The 25,204-nt window shown below is 36.5% G+C and overlaps 6 protein-coding genes and 1 pseudogene across 19 annotated transcripts; 3 read left to right on the top strand and 4 right to left on the bottom strand.

The window, feature by feature from the left end:
- The first annotated feature begins 473 nt into the window (after positions 1-473).
- On the top strand, positions 474-2,544 carry LOC107415228 (GDSL esterase/lipase At5g14450). The gene is made up of 5 exons (XM_016023520.4): positions 474-951; positions 1,084-1,293; positions 1,396-1,568; positions 1,662-1,935; positions 2,107-2,544. Exons 1-5 carry the CDS (start codon positions 684-686, stop codon positions 2,352-2,354), a joined length of 1,173 nt encoding a protein of 390 aa, XP_015879006.3. The 5' UTR covers positions 474-683; the 3' UTR covers positions 2,355-2,544.
- A 1,750-nt stretch (positions 2,545-4,294) lies between these two features.
- LOC107415222 (elongation factor Tu, chloroplastic-like) lies at positions 4,295-6,431 on the bottom strand (annotated as a pseudogene).
- Positions 6,340-10,651, bottom strand: LOC107415227 (SAGA-associated factor 29 homolog A). 2 transcript variants are annotated; one of them, XM_048471583.2, is made up of 9 exons: positions 10,210-10,651; positions 8,396-8,489; positions 8,120-8,196; positions 7,781-7,887; positions 7,591-7,676; positions 7,308-7,361; positions 6,897-7,050; positions 6,754-6,767; positions 6,340-6,633 (listed from the first exon to the last, which is right to left on the bottom strand). In XM_048471583.2, the coding sequence occupies exons 1-9, from the start codon at positions 10,325-10,327 to the stop codon at positions 6,531-6,533; spliced, it is 807 nt and encodes a 268-aa protein (XP_048327540.1). In that variant the 5' UTR covers positions 10,328-10,651; the 3' UTR covers positions 6,340-6,530. The 2 variants fall into 2 exon arrangements, with proteins under 2 accessions (XP_048327540.1, XP_048327539.1); XM_048471582.2 differs by having other exon boundaries at positions 7,781-7,890; positions 10,210-10,649.
- A 799-nt stretch (positions 10,652-11,450) lies between these two features.
- LOC107415225 (uncharacterized) lies at positions 11,451-16,203 on the top strand. 13 transcript variants are annotated; one of them, XM_048471756.2, is made up of 17 exons: positions 11,452-11,664; positions 11,782-11,891; positions 12,057-12,130; positions 12,307-12,452; positions 12,560-12,671; positions 12,780-12,935; positions 13,338-13,442; positions 14,063-14,146; positions 14,219-14,334; positions 14,445-14,546; positions 14,629-14,742; positions 14,878-14,934; positions 15,045-15,111; positions 15,195-15,248; positions 15,353-15,427; positions 15,502-15,537; positions 15,818-16,203. In XM_048471756.2, the coding sequence occupies exons 4-17, from the start codon at positions 12,418-12,420 to the stop codon at positions 15,929-15,931; spliced, it is 1,227 nt and encodes a 408-aa protein (XP_048327713.2). In that variant the 5' UTR covers positions 11,452-11,664; positions 11,782-11,891; positions 12,057-12,130; positions 12,307-12,417; the 3' UTR covers positions 15,932-16,203. The 13 variants fall into 13 exon arrangements, with proteins under 13 accessions (XP_060672360.1, XP_048327713.2, XP_024928516.3 ...); XM_025072748.3 differs by having other exon boundaries at positions 12,057-12,161; XM_016023512.4 differs by having other exon boundaries at positions 12,057-12,167.
- Positions 15,817-19,775, bottom strand: LOC107415230 (uncharacterized). The gene is made up of 9 exons (XM_016023523.4): positions 18,539-19,775; positions 18,128-18,183; positions 17,969-18,051; positions 17,737-17,815; positions 17,433-17,543; positions 17,206-17,315; positions 16,888-16,971; positions 16,748-16,785; positions 15,817-16,549 (listed from the first exon to the last, which is right to left on the bottom strand). The coding sequence occupies exons 1-9, from the start codon at positions 19,524-19,526 to the stop codon at positions 16,479-16,481; spliced, it is 1,620 nt and encodes a 539-aa protein (XP_015879009.3). The 5' UTR covers positions 19,527-19,775; the 3' UTR covers positions 15,817-16,478.
- A 221-nt stretch (positions 19,776-19,996) lies between these two features.
- LOC107415268 (uncharacterized) lies at positions 19,997-21,977 on the top strand. Its single transcript, XM_016023566.4, has 2 exons — positions 19,997-20,912; positions 21,452-21,977. Exons 1-2 carry the CDS (start codon positions 20,517-20,519, stop codon positions 21,608-21,610), a joined length of 555 nt encoding a protein of 184 aa, XP_015879052.1. The 5' UTR covers positions 19,997-20,516; the 3' UTR covers positions 21,611-21,977.
- A 588-nt stretch (positions 21,978-22,565) lies between these two features.
- Positions 22,566-25,174, bottom strand: LOC107415267 (glucuronokinase 1). The gene is made up of 6 exons (XM_016023564.4): positions 24,722-25,174; positions 24,324-24,473; positions 24,029-24,217; positions 23,818-23,934; positions 23,572-23,732; positions 22,566-23,049 (listed from the first exon to the last, which is right to left on the bottom strand). The coding sequence occupies exons 1-6, from the start codon at positions 24,959-24,961 to the stop codon at positions 22,806-22,808; spliced, it is 1,101 nt and encodes a 366-aa protein (XP_015879050.2). The 5' UTR covers positions 24,962-25,174; the 3' UTR covers positions 22,566-22,805.
- Positions 25,175-25,204: the final 30 nt, after the last annotated feature.

The raw sequence follows: 25,204 nt of genomic DNA, 5'->3' as shown, positions 1-25,204 counted from the left end.
ATTACCTTTTTCTATAATATGTATCGAAAAAATAGTATGGGAAAAAATTGTGAAAACAAAAATATTGGATTGCATCACACTTTTATAAAATTTTAACATTTAAAAAAATTAAAAATAATATTATTTAATGATATAGACATCACAAATATTAATGCAGTGGAATCTATTTTTAAAAAATATTAATTACATTTTTTATGTCTAATTTAACATAAGAAAATACAATTGATATTTTTTGTGATGGTCATTTAAGAGTATAAAAAATATGTTTATGCTATATTTTAACATTGCAATGCACAATGCAATGTCCTTAGACATGCTCTAAGATACCAAAAATAAGATCCAATTGAAAAGTACCTTTGTTGGCAAGATTTTAAGCAGCAAAAAAGACTTTCTGCTTGTAGCATGCGATCTAAAAAGTACCATTAAAAAACAAAAAAAAAGTGGTGGATTACAACCAGTTGCCACAGTGTGGTGGGGATAGAAAGGAACAGAGGCGTAGAAAGCAAGTGTAACAGCTAAAAGAGGAAAAATAATGCCGTAAACAATATGAGAGCGAGCAACCCACATGAATCTTATGACTAAGGATTTCCCTTGTCCCCGGTCCCCATATATATATACATACAAAAGATGATAACTTTTCTTCTGGGTATCTTTAAGTGAGAGTTGAGCGATTAGCCTCTGGTATGAGCTATACTTGTGAAACAGCAAAAATGGAGTCTTGGAGAGCTTTCCTTACTGGGTTCTTAGTTTTATGTTTGTTGAGTGTGGGAAGTGCTCAATCAAGCTCACCGGATTGTTCTTTTCCCGCAATCTACAACTTCGGTGACTCGAATTCCGACACCGGAGGTATATCGGCAGCATTTCTACCTATTCAAGCACCCTATGGTGAGGCATTCTTCCATAAGCCAGCAGGAAGGGACTCCGACGGCCGTCTTATCATAGACTTTATAGGTAAAAATAAAAAATAAAAAAAAAATCAAAATCAAAATCCCAGCTTTATCTTTTTATTTTTTTATTTTTTATTTTTGGGTTTTCTCTTCTATAGTTTTGCATAATACAATATTGAGTGCTTTGATTATGCAGCTGAGCACTTAAAACTGCCATATTTGAGTGCTTACTTGAACTCGTTAGGAGCAAATTACAGACATGGTGCTAACTTTGCGACTGGTGGATCAACCATTAGAAAGCCGAACGAAACCATATATGAGTATGGCATAAGCCCATTTTACCTTGATATGCAGATTTCACAGTTCGATCAATTCAAAGCAAGGACAAACGATCTCTATCAAGAAGGTCATTATTCTATAGATTTCCCAGTACAAAAATTGCTTCAATCTTTATCCATTTTGAGATAATAATGCTAAGCCATTTTTTTTTTTTTTTTTTTTTTTACAGCCAAGAAGCCCTCTGACAGAATCAATCTACCAAGGCCGGAGGAGTTTTCCAAGGCTCTTTATACATTTGATATTGGACAGAATGATCTCTCTGTTGGTTTTCGCAAATTGAGTTTCGACCAACTCCGTGCAGCATTGCCGGACATCATCAACCAGTTAGCCTCAGCAGTCCAAGTAAGTAGTAGAAGTCTCAGTATAGAAGTTGCTCGGCATCAACATTAGACGTACGTACAGTTTCGATATCTGATTGGTCTTTTTAAAATTCAGCATCTATATAACGAAGGAGGGAGGACATTTTGGATTCATAACACAGGCCCATTTGGTTGCTTGCCAGTTCAAAGATTCTACATTCTCAATCCAGAACCTGGTTTGGTTGATCAATATGGTTGTATTAAGGCTCAGAATGAAATGGCTGTAGAGTTCAACAGGCAGCTTAAGGAAAGAATTATCAAACTAAGGGCAGAGCTCCCTAAGGCTGCAATCACATATGTAGATGTCTACGCAGCTAAGTATGGACTAATCAGCAATGCTAAAAAGGAAGGTAATAATCACTTCAATACCACGTTCATCAATCATATCATTATAGTCTATACAACGAAAAATTGTTCATTTCTAAGAAATGGTACTTTTTGGTTCTGCTCATTTCTAAACCGGTCTTTCATCGTAAAGCATGATTGCAGTCTAATTTTAGTACTAAAAATTCATGTTGTAGGATTTGCCGAGCCACTAAAGGTGTGCTGTGGTTATCATGTGAATTATACCCATGTTTGGTGTGGGACGAAATTAATCATCAATGGAAGTGAAGTGTATGGTCCTTCTTGTAGTAACCCTTCAAGTTATATTAGCTGGGATGGCGTACACTATTCACAGGCCGCTAGTCAATGGGTCGCTAACCATATACTTAATGGTGCCTTAACTGATCCACCAACTCCAATTACTCAAGCATGCCATAGGCGTTAAGAGTTTGTAAGATTTAGCTGTGGAAACAGGGCCCAGGATGAGAAACACTGAGTAGTACTGGAGGATGTTGTGTTGGAACATTAGCATTAGATTTATGAATCTCTCTGCACCATATCAAAAACAAAATCTGTGTTTGGTTACATTGCATTTTCAAAGATTTAAATTTTCATTTGGGTTCCTTATTTGGAAAGATTGGCTTCTTTGCTTTTCAGTTTACATGAATCGAGTCTGAGACCGATTGGAAGAAGCTTCATAAGATCTTATGACTCTCTCTCTCCTCTCTGGCTTAATGTGAATCAGTTTCACCAATTTAATTTCTATATCACCAAACTAAGCTAATTACAAGCTACATCATAATTCCTCAGTGCAACACCTGGACCAATCCATAAAGCTCAACGATATCAATGGCCCCCTTAAAATTGGATGAAGGCTTTTTCTTAGGCATGGTTATTCTTGCTTTTTTCAGTTTTCATCAATGCTAGAGTTTGAGACAGATTGAGAGGTCTATAAGTCTCTCTCTTCTCTGTGCTATATCTCATTATAAAATGTGACAGGGTTTCTAGCTACAATCTTATGTCTCACCAATTTGATTACTATATCACCTAATTAAGCTAATTATAAGTCAAGCCGTACTTTCTCACTTGTAGCAGTCGGAGCTATCCACGAAGCATGATATCAATGGCAACGTACCAAAGCACCACTTGTGTGAGCCACACAGTAGCTTCTAACGTGTCTGTTGTTTTCCTTCAATCTGATCACAAGTATAAAAGAGCAACATCATTGATCAACCAATAAGTAATTTGAACTGCAACATACACTCTCACCAATGCATCATCATCAGATTGGTTGTTCCTATAAGATGGCTTGATTTGACAACAAGACGAAAGAAAAGAAAAAAGATGGAAGAAAAGAAAATGGAAAACAAAATCCAGAAGACTATATTGGGGATTCATTACCCGGAAGAGCTTAGTTTCTATGATGGCATTCAGTTATTCCAAGCCATATGCAAAGGTACTCTACATCCACAAAATCTTGAGATCATCTGTCCACATCCTAGGCCCTCATGTCATTCAATTCATCCATGAGGCAAGTCAACATAACAACCGACAGTCCCATCATCATCTCCATTACATAACATTGCCATAACTACTCTTCCTTTTTCGTTTTGTCTGTCTATAACACCATGACAATTAATTCATCTTTGTCAGAAGACAACCTGAAGGCCTGAGCTTCCTGTTAGTCTTAGCATCACAACTTGTATAATTACACTCCATATCATTCAATCCAAACTACAAACATCAACTCCATGCTTTTATTTTATCATGGAGAAAGTATTAGGCAAGTGCATAAACTAACAAATTTAGATCTTGATGACCAAGGGATAAGTTTTGTTTTATTTCATAGAGTACAATTGAGAAGTAATCCCTGTCTGCTTCGCTTAAAGTTTTCGATAGTCCAACTCAATTCTCATCGCAAGGCTCCAATAGAATGAACGACACAACATGCATTCCTCTCTGCTACCAAGGATGAGACGCTTCAGTCTTGATGGCAAATAATAAAGAGCTGAAGAGTTTCAAAATAACAAAACCTATAACAAAAGCAAATTATGTTCATGCGTGAAGCTCTCATTGATCTATAGCTTTGAGAAGAAACAGAAGTTGGGTCTTGGAAAACCACCACTATTATCATGATGAAAAACCACAACACTCTGAAAACTATTTCCTCGGGATTAACATGTGCGAGCACGCACGTGAAAGGGTTCTTGAAAATTCAATTATGGGTGGCCTGTGTTATATTTGATGAAATCTTTGCTTGTATTTAAGCTCTGGAATTCCGATTTTATTGCTTCTGCTAAGAAATTTCAGCAGATTATGCCTTCTGAATGATATAAAAAGAAGTCATAAATATAGATCACGTGCAAATATAACAAAAAATAATAATAATAATTAAATGCAATATAAAGAAATATATTCTATAACTGCTATCATGAAGTAAAACATTTAAATCCAAGTCCGTCCAACAAAAGTGTAAGGCAAAGATGGAATTGGTGCCCTTTTGTTAATATTCAAAACGATACCATTACTAGACACGAGCAAAAAACCAAAAATTATAAACAAAAAAACACCATAAATTCTCTATGAATAACCCTAACACTAGCACATTGAGAGAAACCAAGGTGATTCAAATAACCGAAAAGCTTTATTCATTCGATAATGGACTGAATGAGACCCGCCCCGATTGTCTTCCCACCTTCCCTAATAGCAAATCTCATTCCTTTCTCACAAGCTACCGGCATTATAAGCTCCACAACCATTTTAACGTTCTCTCCAGGCATTACCATCTTAGACTCCTCATCTCTATCATTCATGATATGTGAAACTTTCCCACAAACATCAGCAGATTAAGTTTGTAAAACTGCGGTTGGTAGCCGGCGAAGAAAGGCGAATGTCTGCCACCCTCTTCCTTCTTCAGCACATACACAGCAGCCTCAAACTTAATCCGTGGCATAATGGTGTCAGGCTTAGCAATAACCATCCCTTTCTGAATATCAGTTTTCTGAATTCCCCTAAGCAAAAGCCCCACTTTGTCACCTGCAATGGCCTTATCAAGTGTCTTCTTAAACATTTCAACCCCTGTAACTGTTGCATTCTTAGTCTGTCTAAGACCCACTATCTCAACAGTTTCCCCAATTTTAACCGTGCCTCTTTCCACCAGCCCACTTGCCACTGTTCCACGACCGGTGTTCGTAAACACATCATCAATGGCTAAAAGGAAAGGCAGATTAATCTGTCTCTCAGGAATTGGAATGTAATTATCAACAGCATCCATCAATTCGTAAATCTTATCTACCCACTGATTCTCAACCCTTTTGAGCTTCGGGTTGGCGGTTAAAGCTTCCAGACCCAACAATGCAGAGCCGGAGATGAACGGAACTTCATCTCCGGGAAATTCATGAGAAGAAAGAAGCTCGCGAACCTCCAATTCAACCAACTGGAGGAGCTCCTTGTCTTCAATTTTGGTCCAGTTTGTTCAAGAACACCACCATATTGGGCACCCCGACTTGCTTGGCCAACAAGATATGCTCTTTGGTCTGCGGCATGGGTCCGTCGGCACCGGAAACCACCAGAATCGCACCGTCCATTTGTGCGGCGCCGGTGATCATGTTCTTGACGTAATCGGCGTGACCTGGACAGTCCACGTGGGAATAGTGGCGGCTCTCTGTCTCGTACTCGACGCAGGCAGTGTTGATGGTGATGCCGCGGGCTCGTTCCTCTGGAGCGGCGTCGATTTCGTCGTACTTTTTCGGCGAGCTGTTTCCTATTGAAGCCAAGTACATGGTAAGGGCGGCGGTGAGCGTGATCTTGCCGTGATCCACGTGGCCTATGGTGCGGATGTTGACGTGGGGCTTCTTCCGCCCGAACTTTCCCCTCGCCGCTCGAACGGTGAATGATCTCCGGAGGGAAATGGAGCCGACGGTGGCGGATAGAAGAGAGCGACGGAATACAGTAGACGCATTGGTGAAGGAGGAGGAGAAAAGGGGCGTCGCTAGGGTTTTGGTGCTAGAGAGAGAAAGCTGAGGGGGAGGAGAGAGAGAGGACGAGAGTGATGGCGACGGTTCGGAAATGAGCTTTGTCGGAGAAGAAAACGTGGCTCCAACGACAACGACGGCGGCGGACACCGTTACACTATTCTGACTCGCTGTGACGATCAAGGAAAATGGCGTGGTTGTTCCTTAATTAACAAGAAACGTGAAGCTCATTATTTATAAATATATATATATATATATATTTTTTTTTTTGAAAATATAAACACGTAGTTACTCTTGGCGGTTTTGAATTATATAACATTCTCCTAGAGACGCAATTCAAACTTTATTTTATTTATTATTATTATTTTTAAGCAATTGAAGCAAAGGGCAAGCTATATAAATGAAATTGGGGAAGCAAGAAAATCTTAAAAAAGAGGGGGGGGGAAAAAAAAAATGGAAGCAAGAAAAATTAAAAAGTGTTGCTATATAAGACACAAAGTTAAACAAGCATTTTCGACAGATTTAGGAATAAATATTACCGAGGGCATGAGAATTGAGAAAGGTCTGGTCCAAAATACAGGTCCAAAATACAGCACACCCTCTTATATATGTATAAAAATTTATACACAATCTATAAACAAGAAGATTCACTGACGGTGTCCTTCGGGCAGGGGAACCACCTTATGGAATGGCACTGTCCTTTGAGGCAAGGATCCATCTTCCTCATCGTCATCGAATTCGAGCAAAAAGCTGCACAAGAAAAGCATGAATGTTAGGATGGTAACAGCATGGACTTCAAGTAGAAAATCCTATAGTTTCCATGCCAAACCAACAGATGGATATCACTTTTTTTTTTTGGTTATCACTTACTCATCTCCTTTCCTCTGTAAATGTCACAATGGTGTGGTTGAGAGTATTCCACATGTACAGATACAACAAGTAGTTAGTTCCACATCTTATTCATCAAACATATTGGAAGTATCAACTGGAAAAAAAGCGGACGGAATTGTCACCTTGCGATGACCATTGACAACAGTTGCCTTGTACAGTGCAGTTGTGCCTGGATAGACTGCCAAAACATGTCTTCCAGGAAGCAAATCTGGGGCACTAGAAGGGTCATTTCTTTTGGGGAATGGAATAATAGCCGACATAGGAACCTTGTACTTTCTGGAAGCAGAAAATGGCAGAAAGAAGAAATTATATGAAATGCAGCTATAGCTGATGATTAAGATAGAAATAAAATACATACACATATTAGTCAATTATGATTGTAAATTAGCAAATGTCCGATATCTCTTCGCCAATCTCATATACCATTAAGACATAATCTACCATATACTAGGGTGCATGGATAGGAATACAAGAAAACTCAGGAAAAAGGAAATAAGAATTTATATGAAATGGAGACAATAAATGAGATTTACCGTTGACCAGTACTGTCTTCATCATCTCCTGGTTCCTCATCTAGTACTTCAAATCTGCACAAAGAGGGAAATCGTTAACATAGGAGACGAAGTAGAGTCTCTAGAATAGAACTAAGAAAAGTAATAACTCATGGATTGAGATTTAAGCAAAGAGCTACATTTTTAAAGCTAGCAATAAGCAAATAGCACAATGATAAAAATATATCAAATGAAAACTCTAATGCATATTCCAACATTTTGCAAACTAAGTCCTATGCATAACATTGTATCTGCTGAAACTTACTCTTTTGTTTCCTTATCGAAATGCATCACTTTTACAACAAACCACTCGTCCTTATCAACATCTTCTGGATTGACCTTAGCTGCTACCTAACAGCGATAATATACAACAATAATAAAAAAATTCAAAAGATAATAAATAATATTCTAAAAGCAATCACCTATGACAGATCATTATTCAACTACAAGTATACCTGTTCCCCTTTCAGGCTAGCACAAAGCTCTAGTTGACTTCGCATGGAAGGGGAAAGTCGTGAAATATCTGAATCACTCTTCATTCTCTTCCTTTTCTGATCATTACCTTCTATAACAAGCATAAACATCAGCTAAAGGAACAAACTATGGCATTACCTTAATAAAAAAAATGAAAAAAAAAACAATTGTCATTGAATCAAAGTAACAACAAGAAGAATGTACTTTAGAATGAAAAGCAAACTTTTTTATGGATCCTGGAATACAAATTTGTAAGAATTTTTCATTCCCATGTGACGATAAGAAAGCAACTAACCAAGATCTTTAGCACTAGCACATACCTATTCTTCTTCGTGGCTGCCCTGGAGGTCCAGAAGGCAGCAGAGAATCAATTTGACTTGATAAGACACTGGAAACACTGCAACCAAATAAACTATCAATTATACAGGGTGAAAATCCAACCTAGAAAGAAATTTGCAGTTAAACATTAAAAGAAAGTTACCACGAGGACCCAACTCTAAAACATAAATCTGAAAAAACATGACCTCCACAACCACAAAGGAAAACAATATCATTGAGAATAGGAAGTTAACTTCATGAAAGATACAAGAACGCACTTTACTTCAGTTTCAGAAAGTTCTTTAGCAACAGCATACAAATTCTTGAGTTTTGACAATGAATTATCCCCAGGCTTCTCAACCACCTCTGGAGCTGCATCGGAAGGTAACAAGAGATCAGCAACAATATAAAATACATGAAAACCCATCAGGTTAAACAAAACTGGACTATAAGAATGAAAGATTACAGGAATTTTGTATTTGTCACACAATGAAAAGCCAATGGAAGTGATATGGTTGATTGGCAAAAACAACATGGTCCATGGCAGATGGTACCTATCATAAAGAAAGAAATGGATTGGTGGTGATAAAATTATGTGACTCGAAATGACAGCAGAGCTGGTAGATTTGGCTAAAATTTTAACCCTCAGATGGTGATAATACCATTTAAACTCCCAATAGGTCTACTGACAAGGTGGACAAACTGTTATTAGATGGCAATGGTCATGTTGGATAATATTTAAAGAAATGGTAACTTACGCCGAGAACTCTAGTGGGGCTCATGGTATTGCTGGTTAATATCATAAGAAAAAATATAGAATTGGATTTGCTTACGTATTAAATGAACATAGCTAATTTTTAACACCATCAGTGTTATCACTACCACAATTATTAGATTAAGTTATAAAAATTTCCGAAGATGGATTGATCATTTACTGAGATCTGAAGAAAATAACAATTTGGGACCAAAGAAAGGCCTTTTAACCAATCTTAACTGCTTTTCCAATTATGTAGTAACATAGTCCAGTAATTATATGGCTTTTCCTTATTTGAAAATCGCATTAATAGAACTACCTAATTTCTTCTTATAAGCTTTACTGAGAAGATCTAAATGTAATCTACATACTAATTTTTGTTCACACCAATTCTTGCTTTGGAAAAAGTTTCTAAATAATTTTAACCATGGTATAACTTTTCATTCTACAAACATTTCCAGAGAAGTGACACTCCTGCTCATTACTTTCCATTAAATATTCAATAAAAAATAAAAAAACATAAAATTCAAGCTAAAATGGGATACTATGTCATGGATTTCTCCACTAACAAAGTAATATTATATGAAAAGTACTCAGCAAAACTTCTCCAACATTGATACTCGATACCATAAGTGAATAGATAGATAATCTTGGTACTAGAAAGATATCTTTATAAAGCGGCCTCTGCAAACTTATAGTTCTGGAATTCACTAAAATCAATAATATGATTTTCTGGTATTGAATTATCTTGACCTTCCTTTCTAACTTAAAATATCACAGAAGGATAGCAAACGTTTATATATAATAACAATTTAGTTAAGAAAGATAAAGGAATCTGATAGAGAAAATTGTATTCTTACTTAAAGAATATACATTTATGATTTGGGAATGCTCCTTAACTTGGTGAGTAATCCTAATCTCAATTATTTCTATATGGGATTTTTCAGAGGATGAACAAGTATGGACTACACTGCCTCAATCTCCTTAAACATATAACTATGCCTTCAAATTTCAATCACATTTACAATAATGAAGAAACAACTCCAAAATTTTTTAAGAAAAAAGTATTAAACATCACAAATATCTCAAATTTAATCAAATTCTAAAAATAAAAAAAAAATAAAAAAAATTCAATAGCAAAAACAAAAAACAAAACTGCAGTGCAATTCTTATGCAAAGTCAAACCATTTACTAATCCAGCAGTAAGCACAACAACCCAAGTCACAGATTAACAAAACAAAAGCAGAAAACTAAAAATTTTCTTTAAAAAAAAAAAAAAAAAAGATAATTTTTTTTTTTTTTTTTGTTTTGAAAGGAACAGCAGAAAAAGAAAGTTACTGGTTTGAAGCTTCTTGTGCATCTTGTTGATCTCGTTAAGAACTTCCTCTTGCTCTTTCCTCAATCGATCGAGCTCCTTGGAGTTCTCCAGTATTCCCGCAATGTCCGGAGACGACATCGTTTTTCACCTCTACCAAAAAATTTACGCTGTCTGTCACCGAGATTTTCCGAGCTTCTCTTCCGCTTCCCTTCCCGCTACGATTCCAGTTCGATCATTGCGAAAAATCGTCAAAAATCTCAACTTTGAGTATCCAGGAATTTATAAAATTTTAAAAATCAAAATTTGAGGTTTTTAGTTCTTCCACGGAAATTATATTATAAAATCCGGGATTCAACTGAGAAGCAAAGGAAGGAGATAAAACGACATGGTTTTATCGTGTAAACTAAACCTTGACACGATCAGTTTTTTCCTCCTACTAGGGGGCATATCGATTTTCCGGATAACGAGCTATTACTATTTAGTTTTGGTCTGTGTCAGAAATTATTATTATTATTATTTTTTTTTGTTTAAGGGTATGCCACGTGGATGGTGTCATTTTAACTGTTGGGCCGTCGAATTTATGGCTTTCTGGTCCAGCTTTATTAGTATTCCACATTAAACTCTCATACTATACAAAGCCCAAACAAAAAATAATAATAATAATTTCCCAATTCTACTACAATTTTATAATAAATGCACTTTTTTTATTAAAAAAAATTATTTATAACTGAAAACTTAAAAATTTCTACATAATTTATTATTTATATATTTTAGACAGGAGTCCAATAATAACTTGTCATTCCCCAATTGTCTTAATTTTCTTAATGGATATACAATCTTTAATTAATTGATCTTTTTCTTTTTTAATGATAATGAATCGAACCAAGAAAGATTTGCATTTAATCACGCTTAGTTTGCTTGATAGGTACAGGGTAACTGAGTTTTGAATTGAGAATCATTGTCTAATTTTTATTATATTTTTTCTAGTTCAGTTTAACATTTTGAAATTCAAAATCAAGCTTTAATTTTGATAAAATAATTTATTAATTTGGGGTAAAAAAATAATTTTGGTAGGACCTCCAATATTTTGAACGCCATGATTAGTCAAAGGAGGGAACATGTGGGTTGGTACTATTCTCCTCCAACTATTTACTAACAATCAAACACAGTGATAGGCCGGCTTAGTTTAGCAATTAATTTAATAATAAAAACAAAAAATAAAAAATAAAAATAAAGGTAAAAATAACCAACAAAAAAGCCAAACGCCACCATTTCCAATCATCAATCCCAATCCACAGCCAGCACCATCATATGCTGGGGATTTCTCCGTCTAAAAGAGACGGTGAGATCTTAGCACCTTGATGTGGGTCCAACACTCCGGCGTTGGGCCCCATCGGATTTCCCAGGAATCATAACGGCGACTACAACACGATACCCCACAAGTTCAAAACTGCTTTTAAGTCTCAGCGTTATACGTAAGAAACTCCCATTGGAATATAATTAATTAATTCATTAAATACTTCATTAATTAATTAGTTAAATATATACCTAATTTATGTATTTATGTTCGTTTCGCAAATTCAAATCCACAGCTTTTCCTTGAGAAATTCCGTTTTCCTTTTCGCTCTTCTCTGTTTCTCATCCCGGGTTTCTTCTAATTTCCACCGTCGCTGCTTGGTTTTACTCCTCGTGATTTGCGAATGTATGTTTATGTATATTTTGTTTTCGATTTTTTTTTATTTTTATTTTTTGGCTGATTTAATTCTGCGAGTTTATTTTATTTCCTTTGGAAAAATCTAAGTTCAATCGGCTTCAAATGAACGGAGTTTGGTTGAATATTTACGCTACTTTGTTCAATCAACAGCAGGCAGCTAGACTCGAGCTGACATGAGCAGGAAGCCATGTCAATGGCAACTTGAGTAGAACTCTATCTTGAGCTTGGTTTGAGCTGCTTCTGCTGCAATGTGGATTTGTTGTGGTTTAGTAGAGTTTTTTTTTTTTTTTTTTTTTTTTTTTTTTTTTTTTTTTTTTTTAATGCTGATTTCGATTTTATTTTTGAAGCATAATTTTAAAACGAGTAAATCCATTATTATTATTAATATTTTTTTTTTTTTCAGGGTCTGTTAAGTTGTTATGAGGTCAAATTGAAAGTTACAAAATTTGATGCGCACATGCAGCAGATTTTACTTGTTTGGATCCAAGCTGTATACGTATGATTGTAGAGTATAATGGTATTGACTAAAATGGGAAATCCCTTTCGTGGGTATGGAAAATTCTGTTTTTTTTGAAACTATATCTTTTTACTAAGGGAAAGTTTTTTCTTGTTGTTTTTGCATATGTCTGACAATCCGAGTTTGTTTTGGTCTATAGTGGAAGCATAAGGAAACCAAATGAGGCAATGAGGCTTATAGTAACAACTTTTGTTGGAGTTATATTTGGTTTCTTCTTAGGAGTTTCATTTCCAACACTCTCATTAACAAAGGTGCATAACCTTTCTTCATATGGTTCTGTATTTCGTTCATTTCGTTTCAGTAACATTAAATTTTGGAGTAATTAGAGTTTTAATTTTTTCACATGTTAAATTTGGTAGCTGAACCTCCCATCCAGCCTCTTTCCTTCAATTGATCTTACTTATATTGAGGACAAGTACTCTGGCCTTTCAACCAATTCTCTCTTAAACGCTTTGTCCTCTTTGAAGGGTCGTAGAAGCAGTTCCTCAGGATCTTACATGCTTAACGACACACAGGTATGTTAATTATACCGCGCAATATACTACATGTTTCAGCCACCTGCAAGGAAATTTGTATTACTTTGTACTTACGATAATAATAAGCAGAAATTACTTACCTTATGGGTGTATCATAGCATCTATATAAAGACAAACAGATCAAAACTTTTCTCAGCGTGTCCCAAGAAATCCAAAGAAAACTGTTAAGTCTTGAAGAGTTATATAACTGTTCCACTGCAGACTTATTATATGTTAGCACGTGATGCTTATTTATCAATTTTGCATTGCAAAAAGTATGTGGAGGGGTGATAATTACCATCGTCTTGTGCTTAATATTGTTTTTTCACTTAAAATTGACGGTAATTATCTATTCTGCTCTTATGTACTTAGAACCTATTAAACCTTTTAATTCTGATGCAGATTTGGGTTCCTACAAATCCTCCGGGTGCTGAAAGGCTACCACCTGGCATAGTTGTATCTGAATCAGATTTCTACCTCCGGCGTTTGTGGGGTCTGCCTGATGAGGTGTGCATCTTCTATCATAACTTCAAATGAAATGAATATTTGACCTTAATCTCATAAAGTGAATGGCGTTCAATCAACTCTTACCTTTGTCTATGGGAGGATTAAAAAGCTTTTTCAAGTGGTTGCTAAGAGGAAAAATAAAAGGAAATAGAAACTAGAAGAATATTCTGTTCATTATGCTTGGAGTACAGCAGTGTTAATATATGAGGAACACCACACTAGAATGCCTAACTTGTTAAAACACCCTTAAAGACATGTTGAAATTAAATTAAATTAGATCAACATAATACAACTCTGGTTTTATTGTACTTATAGAAAGAGGAGGCTTTGAAATAATAAAATGTAATATCACTGTCTGTAGATGGGAACCAGATTAGACAGAAGCTATTGTACTGGGTTGCAATAGAAGAAATAAATTATTACTGTGTGTTTCAGAAACATGTTTACAGGAATGGCATGATTATTAATTTCCTGACATTTATATTACTCCCTTCTCCTTGGACATGCTATCTTGAGCATGCATTTGAGCCCAGCAATGATAATTCTCCATCTTAACTGATTTCAAGATTTCAACTTTGCTCTTTTATGTAAGTCTTTTGTTGTGGTTGTGGCACTTGCAGGACTTGACCATCAAACCACAATATCTTGTAACTTTTACTGTTGGGTATGATCAGAAAAAAAATATTGATGCAGCAATTAAAAAGGTTGGTCCTCTGTCTCCCAGTGGCTGTAAATTATTCTTCTTCCTCCTCCTCTTGCTGAACTTGTATTTACAGTTTTCAGAGAACTTTACCATTGTCTTGTTCCACTATGATGGTCGAACAAGTGAATGGGATGAGTTTGAGTGGTCAAAACGGGCTATCCATGTGAGCATTCAGAAGCAAACAAAATGGTTAGCGATTAGCTCTATCATAATTTAAGTTCAGTCTACCAAGTTGCAGATGTCTTTTGCTAAGGCCTCTATAAGTTATGTGCTCACCTAAGCTTTGTAAATTGGTCAAGGTGGTATGCCAAGCGTTTTTTACATCCTGACATCGTGGCAGCCTATGACTACATCTTTATTTGGGATGAGGATCTTGGTGTGGAGCACTTTGATTCAGAGGAGTGAGTGTCGACTGCAACTATGTTGCTGTGATTGGAAATTTTCTTGGAGCCATCTTAGAGGTTATAATTTTTGTTATTGCAGATACATAAAACTGGTCAGAAAGCATGGTTTGGAGATTTCACAGCCTGGTTTGGAACCAAATAATGGGTTAACATGGCAGATGACAAAGCGGAGAGGTAACAGCGAAGTTCACAAGTAAGTGGCAGAAGTTCCCATCTGTCTTATATTCTTCGCATTGAAATACTTCCAATTAATTGTGGCTTGACAATGTTCAACTGATGACTCCACATGTGGCTTGACCGTGTGTTATTCCTTTGTCCCTTTCTACAGGGACACTGAGGAGAAGCCTGGTTGGTGTACTGATCCACATTTACCACCATGTGCAGCGTATGTACCATACTAAATTCTACTTATGCTAATGTTATTGCACTCTGATTCTTCCACTGCATTATTAGGCTCTTTGAGTAGCTAACTATGTTAAAACATAAAATTTGCAGATTTGTTGAGATTATGGCAACCGTATTTTCTCGAGATGCATGGCGTTGTGTTTGGCATATGATTCAGGTATATAACGTTCATATCTGATCAAAGCTATTTTGCCTTTTTTGGTCTCTAGCTAGTTTTAAGTTGTTGCCTTACCATTGCAGAATGACCTGGTTCATGGATGGGGTCTGGATTTTGCTCTTAGAAAATGTGTGGAGGTTGGTGAAGATTTTTTTACGCTTCTGCCTTTAATTTTATTATACTTCTCTTTGCTTGTGATTGTAACCAGAATCCTTTTCTCATATTTGTACCTTGGTATCAGCCTGCACATGAGAAGATAGGAGTTGTAGATGCACAGTGGATTGTTCATCAAAGTGTTCCTTCGCTTGGGAACCAAGTAAAGCCTAGCTTATACCCTGTTTTATTAATTATTTGTGGAATAAATTGATCACCTTTTTCATTCTTCCACAGGGGAAAGCTGACAATGGGAGGGCACCTTGGGAAGGGGTATGTAATGACTGCTGTGTGTTCTGAATTCTCTCTGTATCTCTCTTGCCTGCGTCTTTGTCATTGGACCAGTTTTCCCAAAATACTGGACTTGTTCTTTTGGTTTGCAAACTTCTTAAAGCTTATTTTGGTGTTTTTGTACCAACTTCCATCCTTATATAACTGATCTTACCCAGCATTTATACAGGATTTGTTTGGTCTTCATGTATATACATCGATGAAAGTAGGCCGAAAAAATAAAAAAAGGAGTGTTAAAAAGTTGTAAATTTCATGGTTTCAGGTGAGGGAGAGGTGCAGAAGAGAATGGACAATGTTTCAAGAACGAATGGCTAGCGCAGAGACAGCCTACTATCAGGCAATGGGAGTTGACCCCCCAAATTCAACAGCTCGTTAAACAAGGGGATGAAAGGCAGTAGAAACAGGGGAGCTTGTAAAATCACCACTTCGTTTGAATTTTCAGCGTTGTAGCAGAATCCTCTTTTCTGATTTTTTGCTCAGAAGATTCCATATGCTTGTCCAAGAAACATGAGAAGCCAAAAAGAAAGAAAATGCGGATTCTTGCTAAGGATACTTCCCCATGTCAATTAGCTGCAAATTACTTGTAGAAAATCCCAATGTCATATACATTTTGAAATGGGTAAGTATTGAAGTTGCCGTTATCTTTCACACTCTTAAATCCCCAATTCAATCCCATATCAACAAGCACCAAACTCAATTAAAACAATTTGAAATTGGAACTAGTACAATATCACTTCCAAGTAAATTTATACGTAACTTCATATAGAATTGCGAACAAAAATTATTGTTGTGAAAAAAAAAAAAAAAGAATGAATGGTGTGATGCTTATCAAATGTTGATAATTACAAACACCTTTCGGAAAAAGTAACAATAATCTCATGTTTTTTGTTGTGGGTCAAAATCAGAAATTTTTATATCGGCAACTATAAATAAGTTTTGGTAATTGCCTCTTCTAGCTCTTTGAATTCCCATGCATCATCTGCTGAATATTCCCCTACAAAGTGGAAAAGCAAATACCAAAATTTTAACACAACAAATTGAAACTGAATCTTCAATGATAGCACATGTTTCACATTTAAAAAAGTCAGAGAAGCTGAAATTACACCAACCATTTTAAAAAAAAAATAATAATAATAGTAATACTAAATAAAGCATTGAATAAGACTTTAAAGCGAAGAATTAATGGCCATACCAATTGAATCTCGTCGAAGCGCAGTTAAATGAGCACAGCTGCAAGTAAACAAGAGAAATTACAAATACATAAAGATAACAAAATATAAAACTTTCATATTCTATACTTTATTTCCCAAATTCTCTAAAAGTTAATAATACCTGCCAAGAGCCTTCCCAAAATCTGCACATAGAGACCTAATGTAGGTTCCTTTGGAGCATGTAACCCGGAAAATTAAATTTTGTCTGCAAACAAGCAACATAAAACTCGCATTCAAGAACATTAAACATTAAAAATCCTTAAGAAACATGAATAGCCTAAATTATTTCTAACTAAGTGAGCTTGACCTCAAACTTGATTTCTCAAACCCAAAATTACTTTGGTTTTAGCCCAAGCAGGATTAAGCCATAACTCATACGTCAAGCAAGTTAGATATGAAGCCATTAGATGAGCATGAATACAAAAAAAGGATCATCTACCGGTCATCTAAACTACGCTGAACGTCAAACTGGGAGATTGAAATTCGCCTTGGTGCAAGCTCAATGCTTTCTCCTCTTCTTGCTTTATCATACATCTTTTCTCCACCAACCTGTCACAGAGTGGTGAATCATATGCACGGCAAAATAAAAGATTATGGATCTGTCAGCATACTGCATATCTATTTCTACTTCTGCAAAGATAGCACTAAATAGGGCACAACTCTTACTTTAATGGCAGAAAACATTGGAGGTACTTGCCAAATCTCTCCACAAAAGGATGCAGCTGCTTTCTTTATGTCCTCATCTTTAATATGTTCCCACGGTTCACGCTGAATTACCTGCATACGAGAATGATGCGTAAATTATATGCTCATAAACTTTGAAATAAAAACAACCGATTGCAGTCCAGTGAGAGGAAAATGCATTCGCGTTTGTTCCGAATCTGTAGAATTAGAGATTAAATATACCAAGTACTAGCTTTGTATAACTGGAGAATAAGAAAGGGTAGTCATTATTCAGAAAGATACGCACCGGGGAATCAGCATCCCAAGTAGAAGTAGCCTCCCCTAAACGGAAAATTCCACTATATCCCTTAACCATACCTTGATATCTGTTGTCACAGTTATTAAAAGCTTAAAGAAAACAAAACTTGAAGCAATTAAACAAAGATTCTAATTCAGTTTCTTGAATAAATATAACTTGCCAAGCTTGTCTTAGAATCCACACATGGCTAAGTAGATTTGAACTAACATTCAAAACTTACCTTTCTACTAACTTAGTTGCTTTACCAACACATACAATTAATAAACCAGTTGCCATGGGATCAAGAGTTCCAGCATGCCCTACCTGTAACCAACAGAAATAAGAGAAATACTTCCATTGAAGGTAAAACCTACACATAGATCCAACAGCTAATAAGAACCTTTTTCACTTTGACTAGGCGACGCAGTTTTCCACAAACAGTAAATGAAGTCCATCCTGTGTTGCAATACAATTTCATCACCATTCCATAGTTGAAGCAATTATTCATGGTGTAACGTTATAAATGTCAACAGAACTGGAAATTCCAATTTTCATCTGAATAACTGAAGAATGAATTCCAAAGTGCTTTATAAATTAGATATCACAAGGCAAGATATTTGATCGCATAACAACTTCTTTTGCTGACTAAAAAGGAAGTGCAGTCCTTCATAAAACTAATGCCTTTAGCTTCAAAAACATGGAATGTTCAACCAAAAACAGAAATATTAAGTTCAACCAAATACAGAAAAATTAAATACCGTGAATCATAATTATCATATCTTATAACAAAATAAGGAAGCTAGGGTCTCACCCTTTGGTTTGTTCACCAAAACCACTGTCCCATAGGGAGTGTCCCACGTTGGAGGAAGTTCACCACTCCTAGTCACCAGGTATGGTTCTCCACTACCAATTTCGGCACCCTTATTTGGAAATTTCTTCAGACACTTAAAAAATTCATCCACTTTCTTCTCAGTAACATCTTTACTTACATCCTTCACGGATTCTTTCTCACCCTTTCCTTCTCTCTCTTTTTCAAAGAAAACAAGTCCCTTGTTGTCCGCTTCACCACCATCCTCATCTTTCTTATCCCCCATCTTCTTCTTCTTCGTCCTGTTGACTTTCGCTTTCGCATTATTCTCACCGGCATTGGCTTCTCCTGGTTCAAGAAACGCCTTGTCGAGACACTGATCAGGAAAGTACTTCTTTTCCAACTGATACACCATCTTATAATGCTTTTCCTTCTCCCAAGGATACGAAAAAGTGTCGTAGAAATACAATTCCTCCTCTCTCTTATGCAATGTAGGAAAATCAACCACCTCAGGCTTCAACTCCACGAAACCTTCATCTTTTCGTCGTTCCTCTTCATCGGAATCGGTCCCATACATCCTTTTCCTCCTCTTGTTGTAGTATTTTCTCTTAGACTTGTCCATGTCCAAGTTTTCCGAACTGGGTCGCTCAGATTCCCTCTCTGACACCAGCTTCTGATCGACCCACTCTTCAAATCCCAATTCTGAAATGGGTCTCTCCGATGGTTCTGCTTCGGGCGAGCTCTCTGAGTTGGGTTTGCTGAGTCGGGCAGGTCTGGTTCGAGTCTGGGCGAGTGAGGACTGAGTTGGGCGGTTGATGATCATCTCGTATTGAAGTGGGTATCGGGTAGATTTAGTTGAGAAGGATAGGGAAGAGGGTGAGAGAGAGAGAGAGGTTTTGCTGAAAGGTTTGAGCTTTGGGGATGGCAGTAGAAAGAGAGAAATTGGTCTTGAAAAGGCCATGACTTTTGGACGAAATAAGAATTTCGCCATTGAGAATAAAAATGGCTATGTCGTTGTTCGGCGTCTGGGTTTAAGCATGGTTTTATCTTTCTTTCTTTCCCAGCAGCAGCTTCAAAGCCAAAGGGACTGTGGGAGGGAATGAGATTGAACTAGTCCGCCACTCTCTCTCTCTCTGTTTTTGGACCTTCAAAGCTTTTATTAGGAGTTAGTTTGTACATGTTCAATTTTTTATTTTTTTATTTTGTATTTTTGGCAAAAATCTTTTTAAGGACTAGAGAGAGGAGAGAGTTTGTCATCTTATCCAAACGTTTTTTTAACAGTACTAAAAAGTTTTGTAAGTTTCAACAAAAATTATTAGACTTTTGTTGGATTAAAGGAATGCTCTAGCTGATGATGCCAATGGCAAATTTTATTTATTTCATTTTTTTTTGCATGTTTCAAAATTAGTTTCTTAAATTCATTTTTTTTATATTACTGTTTTTTAAGTTTTAAATTATTAAATAGTATTTTTAAAATTTTAAAACACATTTATTTTATGAAATCCCCTCTCTAATTTATCAAAATAAAAAAGCATAAATACAATAATTATATACTCCAAGAGACTATAATTTAAGAGTTGAATTTATTCTGGTTCCAAAAATCCCAAAAGAAAAAAAAAAATTGAGGAAAAACCACTAAAAATGAAGGCTTCTTCTCTGGTTTCTTTTTTGTTCTTTTATTCTTTTTCCTTCTAAGAAATTAGAGGTTTATATCCATTAATTGCACATGTTAGAATATTAGTGAATTCTCAGAGGATTGGACACTAAATCCACGATTTACATACCAAAACTAGTTACCGGAAGTCTCAATAAAGGAAAAAGAAACAGAACGAGCAATAAAAGCTCATTGTCTCTTTGGAAACGCTCACGCGCTCTCTCACACTGTTATTTGAAATCCAAAAGTTCTTTTCATTTTTGTTTTTGGCTCTATAAATTTTGGGGGCTTTCCCTTTTTAATCCTCGTTTTCCCGCTTTGTGGGCAATGGAGTCGACAACAACAACAGCAACAACAGCAACAGGAGCAGCAGATTTGGAAGACGACGAGTGGGAGCTCTGCAACGACGATGGCTTCGTCTACAAACGCAGAAAGAGACGCCGTGTCGACCCAGTAGATGAGTCAGCCTCGGCTCCCATCTCGGATCCCAAAGCAGAAGAGAGACAGCGGAGAGAGCGTAAGAAGAATACCCTTTTAAAGCTCAAGGAGCGATACCAGAGGGAAATCGACCAGTGGGAGCATTTATCGAATACCTTGCGTGCAATGGAGGAGAGCACTCGTCAGCTCCAACAACAACGAGACCAAACGGTGCCTTCGGGCTCTTCGCCTTTGCCGGAGGTTCAGAGCACACAATCCCTTGTGGTGGACGACCTTCTCTTGCAGGTAAATGGGTATTTTCTTACTTGCTATAGGGTTGGAAAAAAGCAAGAAAATGAAAGAAATTGCAATTTGGGATGCTTAATAAAGACTGATAAATTGTGGCTATCGCGAGAATTAGGGGTTCAATTGAGCTGAGATTTTACTTTATCTTTGGGAAATTGAAGAGAATTATAACATTTTGTTGAATTTCCTTGTGTTCTAGTATATAGGTTAAGGTTACCACATATTGCTGCTGAAGACTTTTTAACTTTTTATTTGTTCTAGTTTTTACTCATTAGAATCCTAATTGCCCAATTGAACCTTTGAACTCTACTTCCCTAAAAATGAAACAAGTGGGTTTTATGTCTAAATGGTTCTTGGAATCCCAATTACTTTAATAAAAATTTAAGCTGCATGTAGTTTTAATGTTGATTGGAAGAGGGTCATCAGCAAGACATATTTCATTTTCAAAAGCTGGAGTTAGAAAAATTGTTTTATGTGGTGGAATAATTGAATTATTTCCATAAACATCATTTGATTCTCAAAGTATTTTCACCATGCAGGCAGAAGCCCAGGAAGCAATGATAAAAGAAGTTTCGAGTCTCTGTGACATAGCAGAAGCAATGTGCAATGCAGAAGAAGAACAGTTAAATCAATCCTTAATCGATCTTCCAATATGGGCTTCACCAACTGAGCTTATGGCGTCGCTTTGTGATGAGTGAGTTTACTCATGGTGACTCTTAACTTAGCTTCTGTATGAAAGATTTAAAAACAGGTCTTCCACCACTATCACTGAGCTTTAACCAGGAAAACCAATGGTACTGGTCTTCAATGGTGCTGCTCCAGAAGACCTTGCTGTAATTTCTTCTTGATGTAGAATTTTATTTGTTTAGAAGAAAGTGAAGATATTGTTAGATTTGGTTGGTTTGTTTTTATTTATTTTTTATTTTGTTCAAAAATCATGTAATTTATTAGGAGGTTTGTAATTAATCTAACCATCGTTTGAATGGACAGAAGAAGAACACCTACCATGACAATGAGAAAATTGTGGGCTCAAGTGGAACAGATCACTCTTTCTGTTTAAGTCTAGTGCTTTGTACTGTATATGTCCATTGATATACCAAACAGCATTTTTTATTATAACTAGTCTATGTTGAGCTCTTCTAAAATCTTTGTTGAAGTGACATTGAAAAGCAACTTAGAAGGTGATATTAAGGGTGAAGGTTGTCTTTTGACACCAAGTGCAATTTTCTCATGATTATTGCATGTTATTATTCATCTTTGGCTTTTGAGGGATTATCAAATCTCAAACTGACCAATATCTAATGTTCATCTATGTCAATCATTTAATTTTGAAGTCCGAGAAATTCTTTTTGATGGAAAAAGTCCGAGAAAATCTTGTAGTGAAAGCAGGGGTGCAAAAGTATCTAAAGTTTAATTAAAGCAATTTCCATCTGTTCATTTTCAAGTCACTATTTTCACAGCAAAATGACCAGCCTATAAAATGCTGTTCTTTTATTGGAATAGTAGCTATATCTATCGGTTTATATAACTTATTTTGTTTCCTAAGTCAATACACTAGATATGCTGCAAGAGTAATATTCAGGCGCTAGAGAAGCTTTGAATGAATTGCTCACACTTGTAAGAGGCATGGGCAAGATAAATGTAAAAACCCAATTATGACATGAATTAGAATGAAATTAATTTCATTCATAATCCGCAATACTTTATGCTCATTATTACCTTCAGAGAACGTTGAGTTATTAGATACAAGTAAAAATAATCAACATGAAAAAATGAGGTTCTAAAGCACCAGAATAAATGGTGGATGAAATATGATGTCGGTGGGGTGGTGGGAGAGAACCATGATGTTTTCTTAAGAACTAAATGAACAATATTCCTTTCCAAAAAAATTTCCTACTTTGAAAGTGTTTTGCGATCTTCCTCATTTAGAAGGGAGGGAACAACTTTAATTGGTTCAATTCTAAAACCAGCTTTCTCACATGCCTCCTCTAAAAGCTTCACTTGTGAAGGACCATCGGGGCAAAATACAATTACAGCTCCACCACTACCTGTGAATTTTGATGCAGCACCCACCCTTCGAGCCACTTCCACCATTTCTATGTTTAAGTCACCAAGTACTTGGTCTCCAAACATGCGCCTGTACAGTATTGAAATACCACAATTTGGTTGCAGTGAAAAAGCCAAAAAAGGTCATGTTACAATACAAGTAACAGAATATAGGTCTGATGATTAAAATCCTGCTACGCGTAGTGAATGAGGCACGTAACATTGGTGGTGCTCATCATTATAGGAATGATACATGATATGACATGAATAAGACAGGCATCAAAATTAAGGTCTGTCCTTAAGTCAACTAAGGAGAAAGCAAAGATAAATAGTAAATCATCAACATACATTTATTTCTATGATTAGTTCCCTAGGAATAAAATTTATGATTTATGACATGTAGCACAACAGATTGTCAACCTGTTTTACAAAAAGTGCATTTCCCTTCCCAAAGTAAGTTCATGAAAAATCTTTCACTTCCTTCAAGCAATTTGTAAGGAAGAAGTAGAACAAATAAAAGCGTATAATCAAAGCTCAAGCGAGATTAACAATGATGAGTGACTGTAATTGCCCATTAAATCTGACTAATTCTTTCAAAGTGCTAATTTTTTACCTTCTGAGGTCAAAATTGCGATTCATAAGACTTGCAAGTTTAGAATAATCCTTTTCAAGTAACGCCGTCCTTCCTTCCTTAGCTATATTTGCAACTTCAGTCATCGATGATGTTATAAGCTCATCACCATCAAGCCACCTTTGCCGAACTGTACTGTGTACCTGCATTTAATTAGAATGCATTATTCTACAGTTAACACCCAGAAAGAAATCTACCTTTCTTAACCCCAAAAAAAAAGATGCTAACCTTCCCAGAATCACTTGGATTCTCAGCATAGATGAGATGGAGAGGTGGGAGGAGATTGATATCCATGGGTGTATAGATACCATGCCCCAAGTTCTCCATATTTTCCTTGCTGAAATCCTACACAAACCCAGTAAAATAGACTCTGAGGGAAATGTAAAATTCGCCACATTTATATAAAGACTGCAAAACACTTTCTAAAAGTAAAACGTACCATGTAGACGAGGCCTCCATAAACCTGCGCAACACGGTCTTGGAGACCGGCAACAATCCCCAGCTCTTTTTCTGCATTAAGGACAAGGTTTGGCCGGACCTCCACTTTGATCAAATGCCTAACCTTGTAGAAGTCAAGGAAGCAGCTCAGGGCAGCGCATATAATGGCACTGGAACCTGAAAGCCCTGTCTGAAATGTCAAAATTTTAATTTTGAGCCACACACATTTTTTGCTTTCCAATCACTCAAATAGAATATGATGACGAATCCAGCAGTTATGAAGGGACGTGTTCTACCTGGCGTGGGATATTAGTCTCATATGTAAGTGTGAAATTTCCAGCATGAAGATGTATCTTGTTATCTCTACAGTAATCGCGGAAAACTTTACAAATTGCCATCAGCAATCTAACACCTCCATTATAACCTTGACTTCCCGCCCGATCCACCTATAAACTCAAAAGAATTGAGCAATTCCATCAAGAAATTCAACAGAATTTACTCTCTAAGGCCCTCAACGATCCGAATCGAAAAAAATAAACCTAAATCGCAAAAAAATAAAACATAGATCTCAAATTTTCCAGCTGAAAGAAATTCGGTAAAAATTGAATATCAAAAGCAAACACAGTGCAAATGTGCCAACAAAAACAGAGAGAGAGAGAGAGAGAGAGAGAGAGAGAGAGAGAGGAAAGAGTACCAGATCGTCAAGAGACTCGGACTCGCCAAGATCGTGAATAGGATGCGGCAGGATGCGGAGCTTATCGGAGGGCTGCAATCGAACAGAGGCCCAGAAGTTTCCGAGGCTGAAGGAGATTGTACGGCCGTAGTAAACATCGCTTGGGTTGCCGAGCAACCCAACCCTGGCATAGGACTTGCGCTCGATTGCCGAAGACGACGGATCCAACGACGTCTCATTGGTCTCGGCGATGGGATCCATTCAGAGTTCGCTCAAAAAAGTGTCGTCCTGTTTGCCGGAAACTAACGCTTCCTTCCAAACTGTTTGCGCTTTTGCTCCACTCCTTCAGCTCGTCGCGGTGGCCTTTTAGACGGTGCTATTCTTGTCTTTGACTTCTTTTTGAACGACGTGGCTTTGGCTTTTTCGGCTTTATCTGATTTATATATCTCGTCAACTTCCTTTATCAACCCACGTCAGCCAACTAGAAAACATAAGGACTAAAAT

Source organism: Ziziphus jujuba, chromosome 4, assembly GCF_031755915.1.
Source record: "Ziziphus jujuba cultivar Dongzao chromosome 4, ASM3175591v1".
Taxonomy (NCBI): Eukaryota; Viridiplantae; Streptophyta; class Magnoliopsida; order Rosales; family Rhamnaceae; genus Ziziphus; species Ziziphus jujuba.
The sequence above is the reverse complement of the archived record's forward strand: the minus strand, read 5'-3'. Positions and strand labels throughout refer to the sequence as shown.

Coding starts and splice junctions, on each gene's coding strand:
- LOC107415228 (XM_016023520.4), top strand. CDS start 684: ATGAGCTATACTTGTGAAACAGCAAAAATGGAGTCTTGGAGAGCTTTC. Junction 952..1,083: donor TCTTATCATAGACTTTATAG/GTAAAAATAAAA, acceptor TTGATTATGCAG/CTGAGCACTTAAAACTGCCA. Junction 1,936..2,106: donor CAGCAATGCTAAAAAGGAAG/GTAATAATCACT, acceptor TTCATGTTGTAG/GATTTGCCGAGCCACTAAAG.
- LOC107415227 (XM_048471582.2), bottom strand. CDS start 10,327: ATGTCGTCTCCGGACATTGCGGGAATACTGGAGAACTCCAAGGAGCTC. Junction 8,490..10,209: donor GCACAAGAAGCTTCAAACCA/GTAACTTTCTTT, acceptor CTTCCGATGCAG/CTCCAGAGGTGGTTGAGAAG. Junction 7,051..7,307: donor GAAGACAGTACTGGTCAACG/GTAAATCTCATT, acceptor TTCTGCTTCCAG/AAAGTACAAGGTTCCTATGT.
- LOC107415225 (XM_048471757.2), top strand. CDS start 12,418: ATGGTATTGACTAAAATGGGAAATCCCTTTCGTGG. Junction 14,743..14,877: donor GGTAACAGCGAAGTTCACAA/GTAAGTGGCAGA, acceptor CCCTTTCTACAG/GGACACTGAGGAGAAGCCTG. Junction 15,428..15,501: donor TTCCTTCGCTTGGGAACCAA/GTAAAGCCTAGC, acceptor ATTCTTCCACAG/GGGAAAGCTGACAATGGGAG.
- LOC107415230 (XM_016023523.4), bottom strand. CDS start 19,526: ATGGCGAAATTCTTATTTCGTCCAAAAGTCATGGCCTTTTCAAGACCA. Junction 17,316..17,432: donor CAATGTTTTCTGCCATTAAA/GTAAGAGTTGTG, acceptor ACTCTGTGACAG/GTTGGTGGAGAAAAGATGTA. Junction 16,786..16,887: donor TTTGGGAAGGCTCTTGGCAG/GTATTATTAACT, acceptor GTTTACTTGCAG/CTGTGCTCATTTAACTGCGC.
- LOC107415268 (XM_016023566.4), top strand. CDS start 20,517: ATGGAGTCGACAACAACAACAGCAACAACAGCAACAGGAGCAGCAGAT. Junction 20,913..21,451: donor TGGACGACCTTCTCTTGCAG/GTAAATGGGTAT, acceptor TTCACCATGCAG/GCAGAAGCCCAGGAAGCAAT.
- LOC107415267 (XM_016023564.4), bottom strand. CDS start 24,961: ATGGATCCCATCGCCGAGACCAATGAGACGTCGTTGGATCCGTCGTCT. Junction 24,218..24,323: donor AGACTAATATCCCACGCCAG/GTAGAACACGTC, acceptor TTGACATTTCAG/ACAGGGCTTTCAGGTTCCAG. Junction 23,733..23,817: donor ATCCAAGTGATTCTGGGAAG/GTTAGCATCTTT, acceptor AATTAAATGCAG/GTACACAGTACAGTTCGGCA.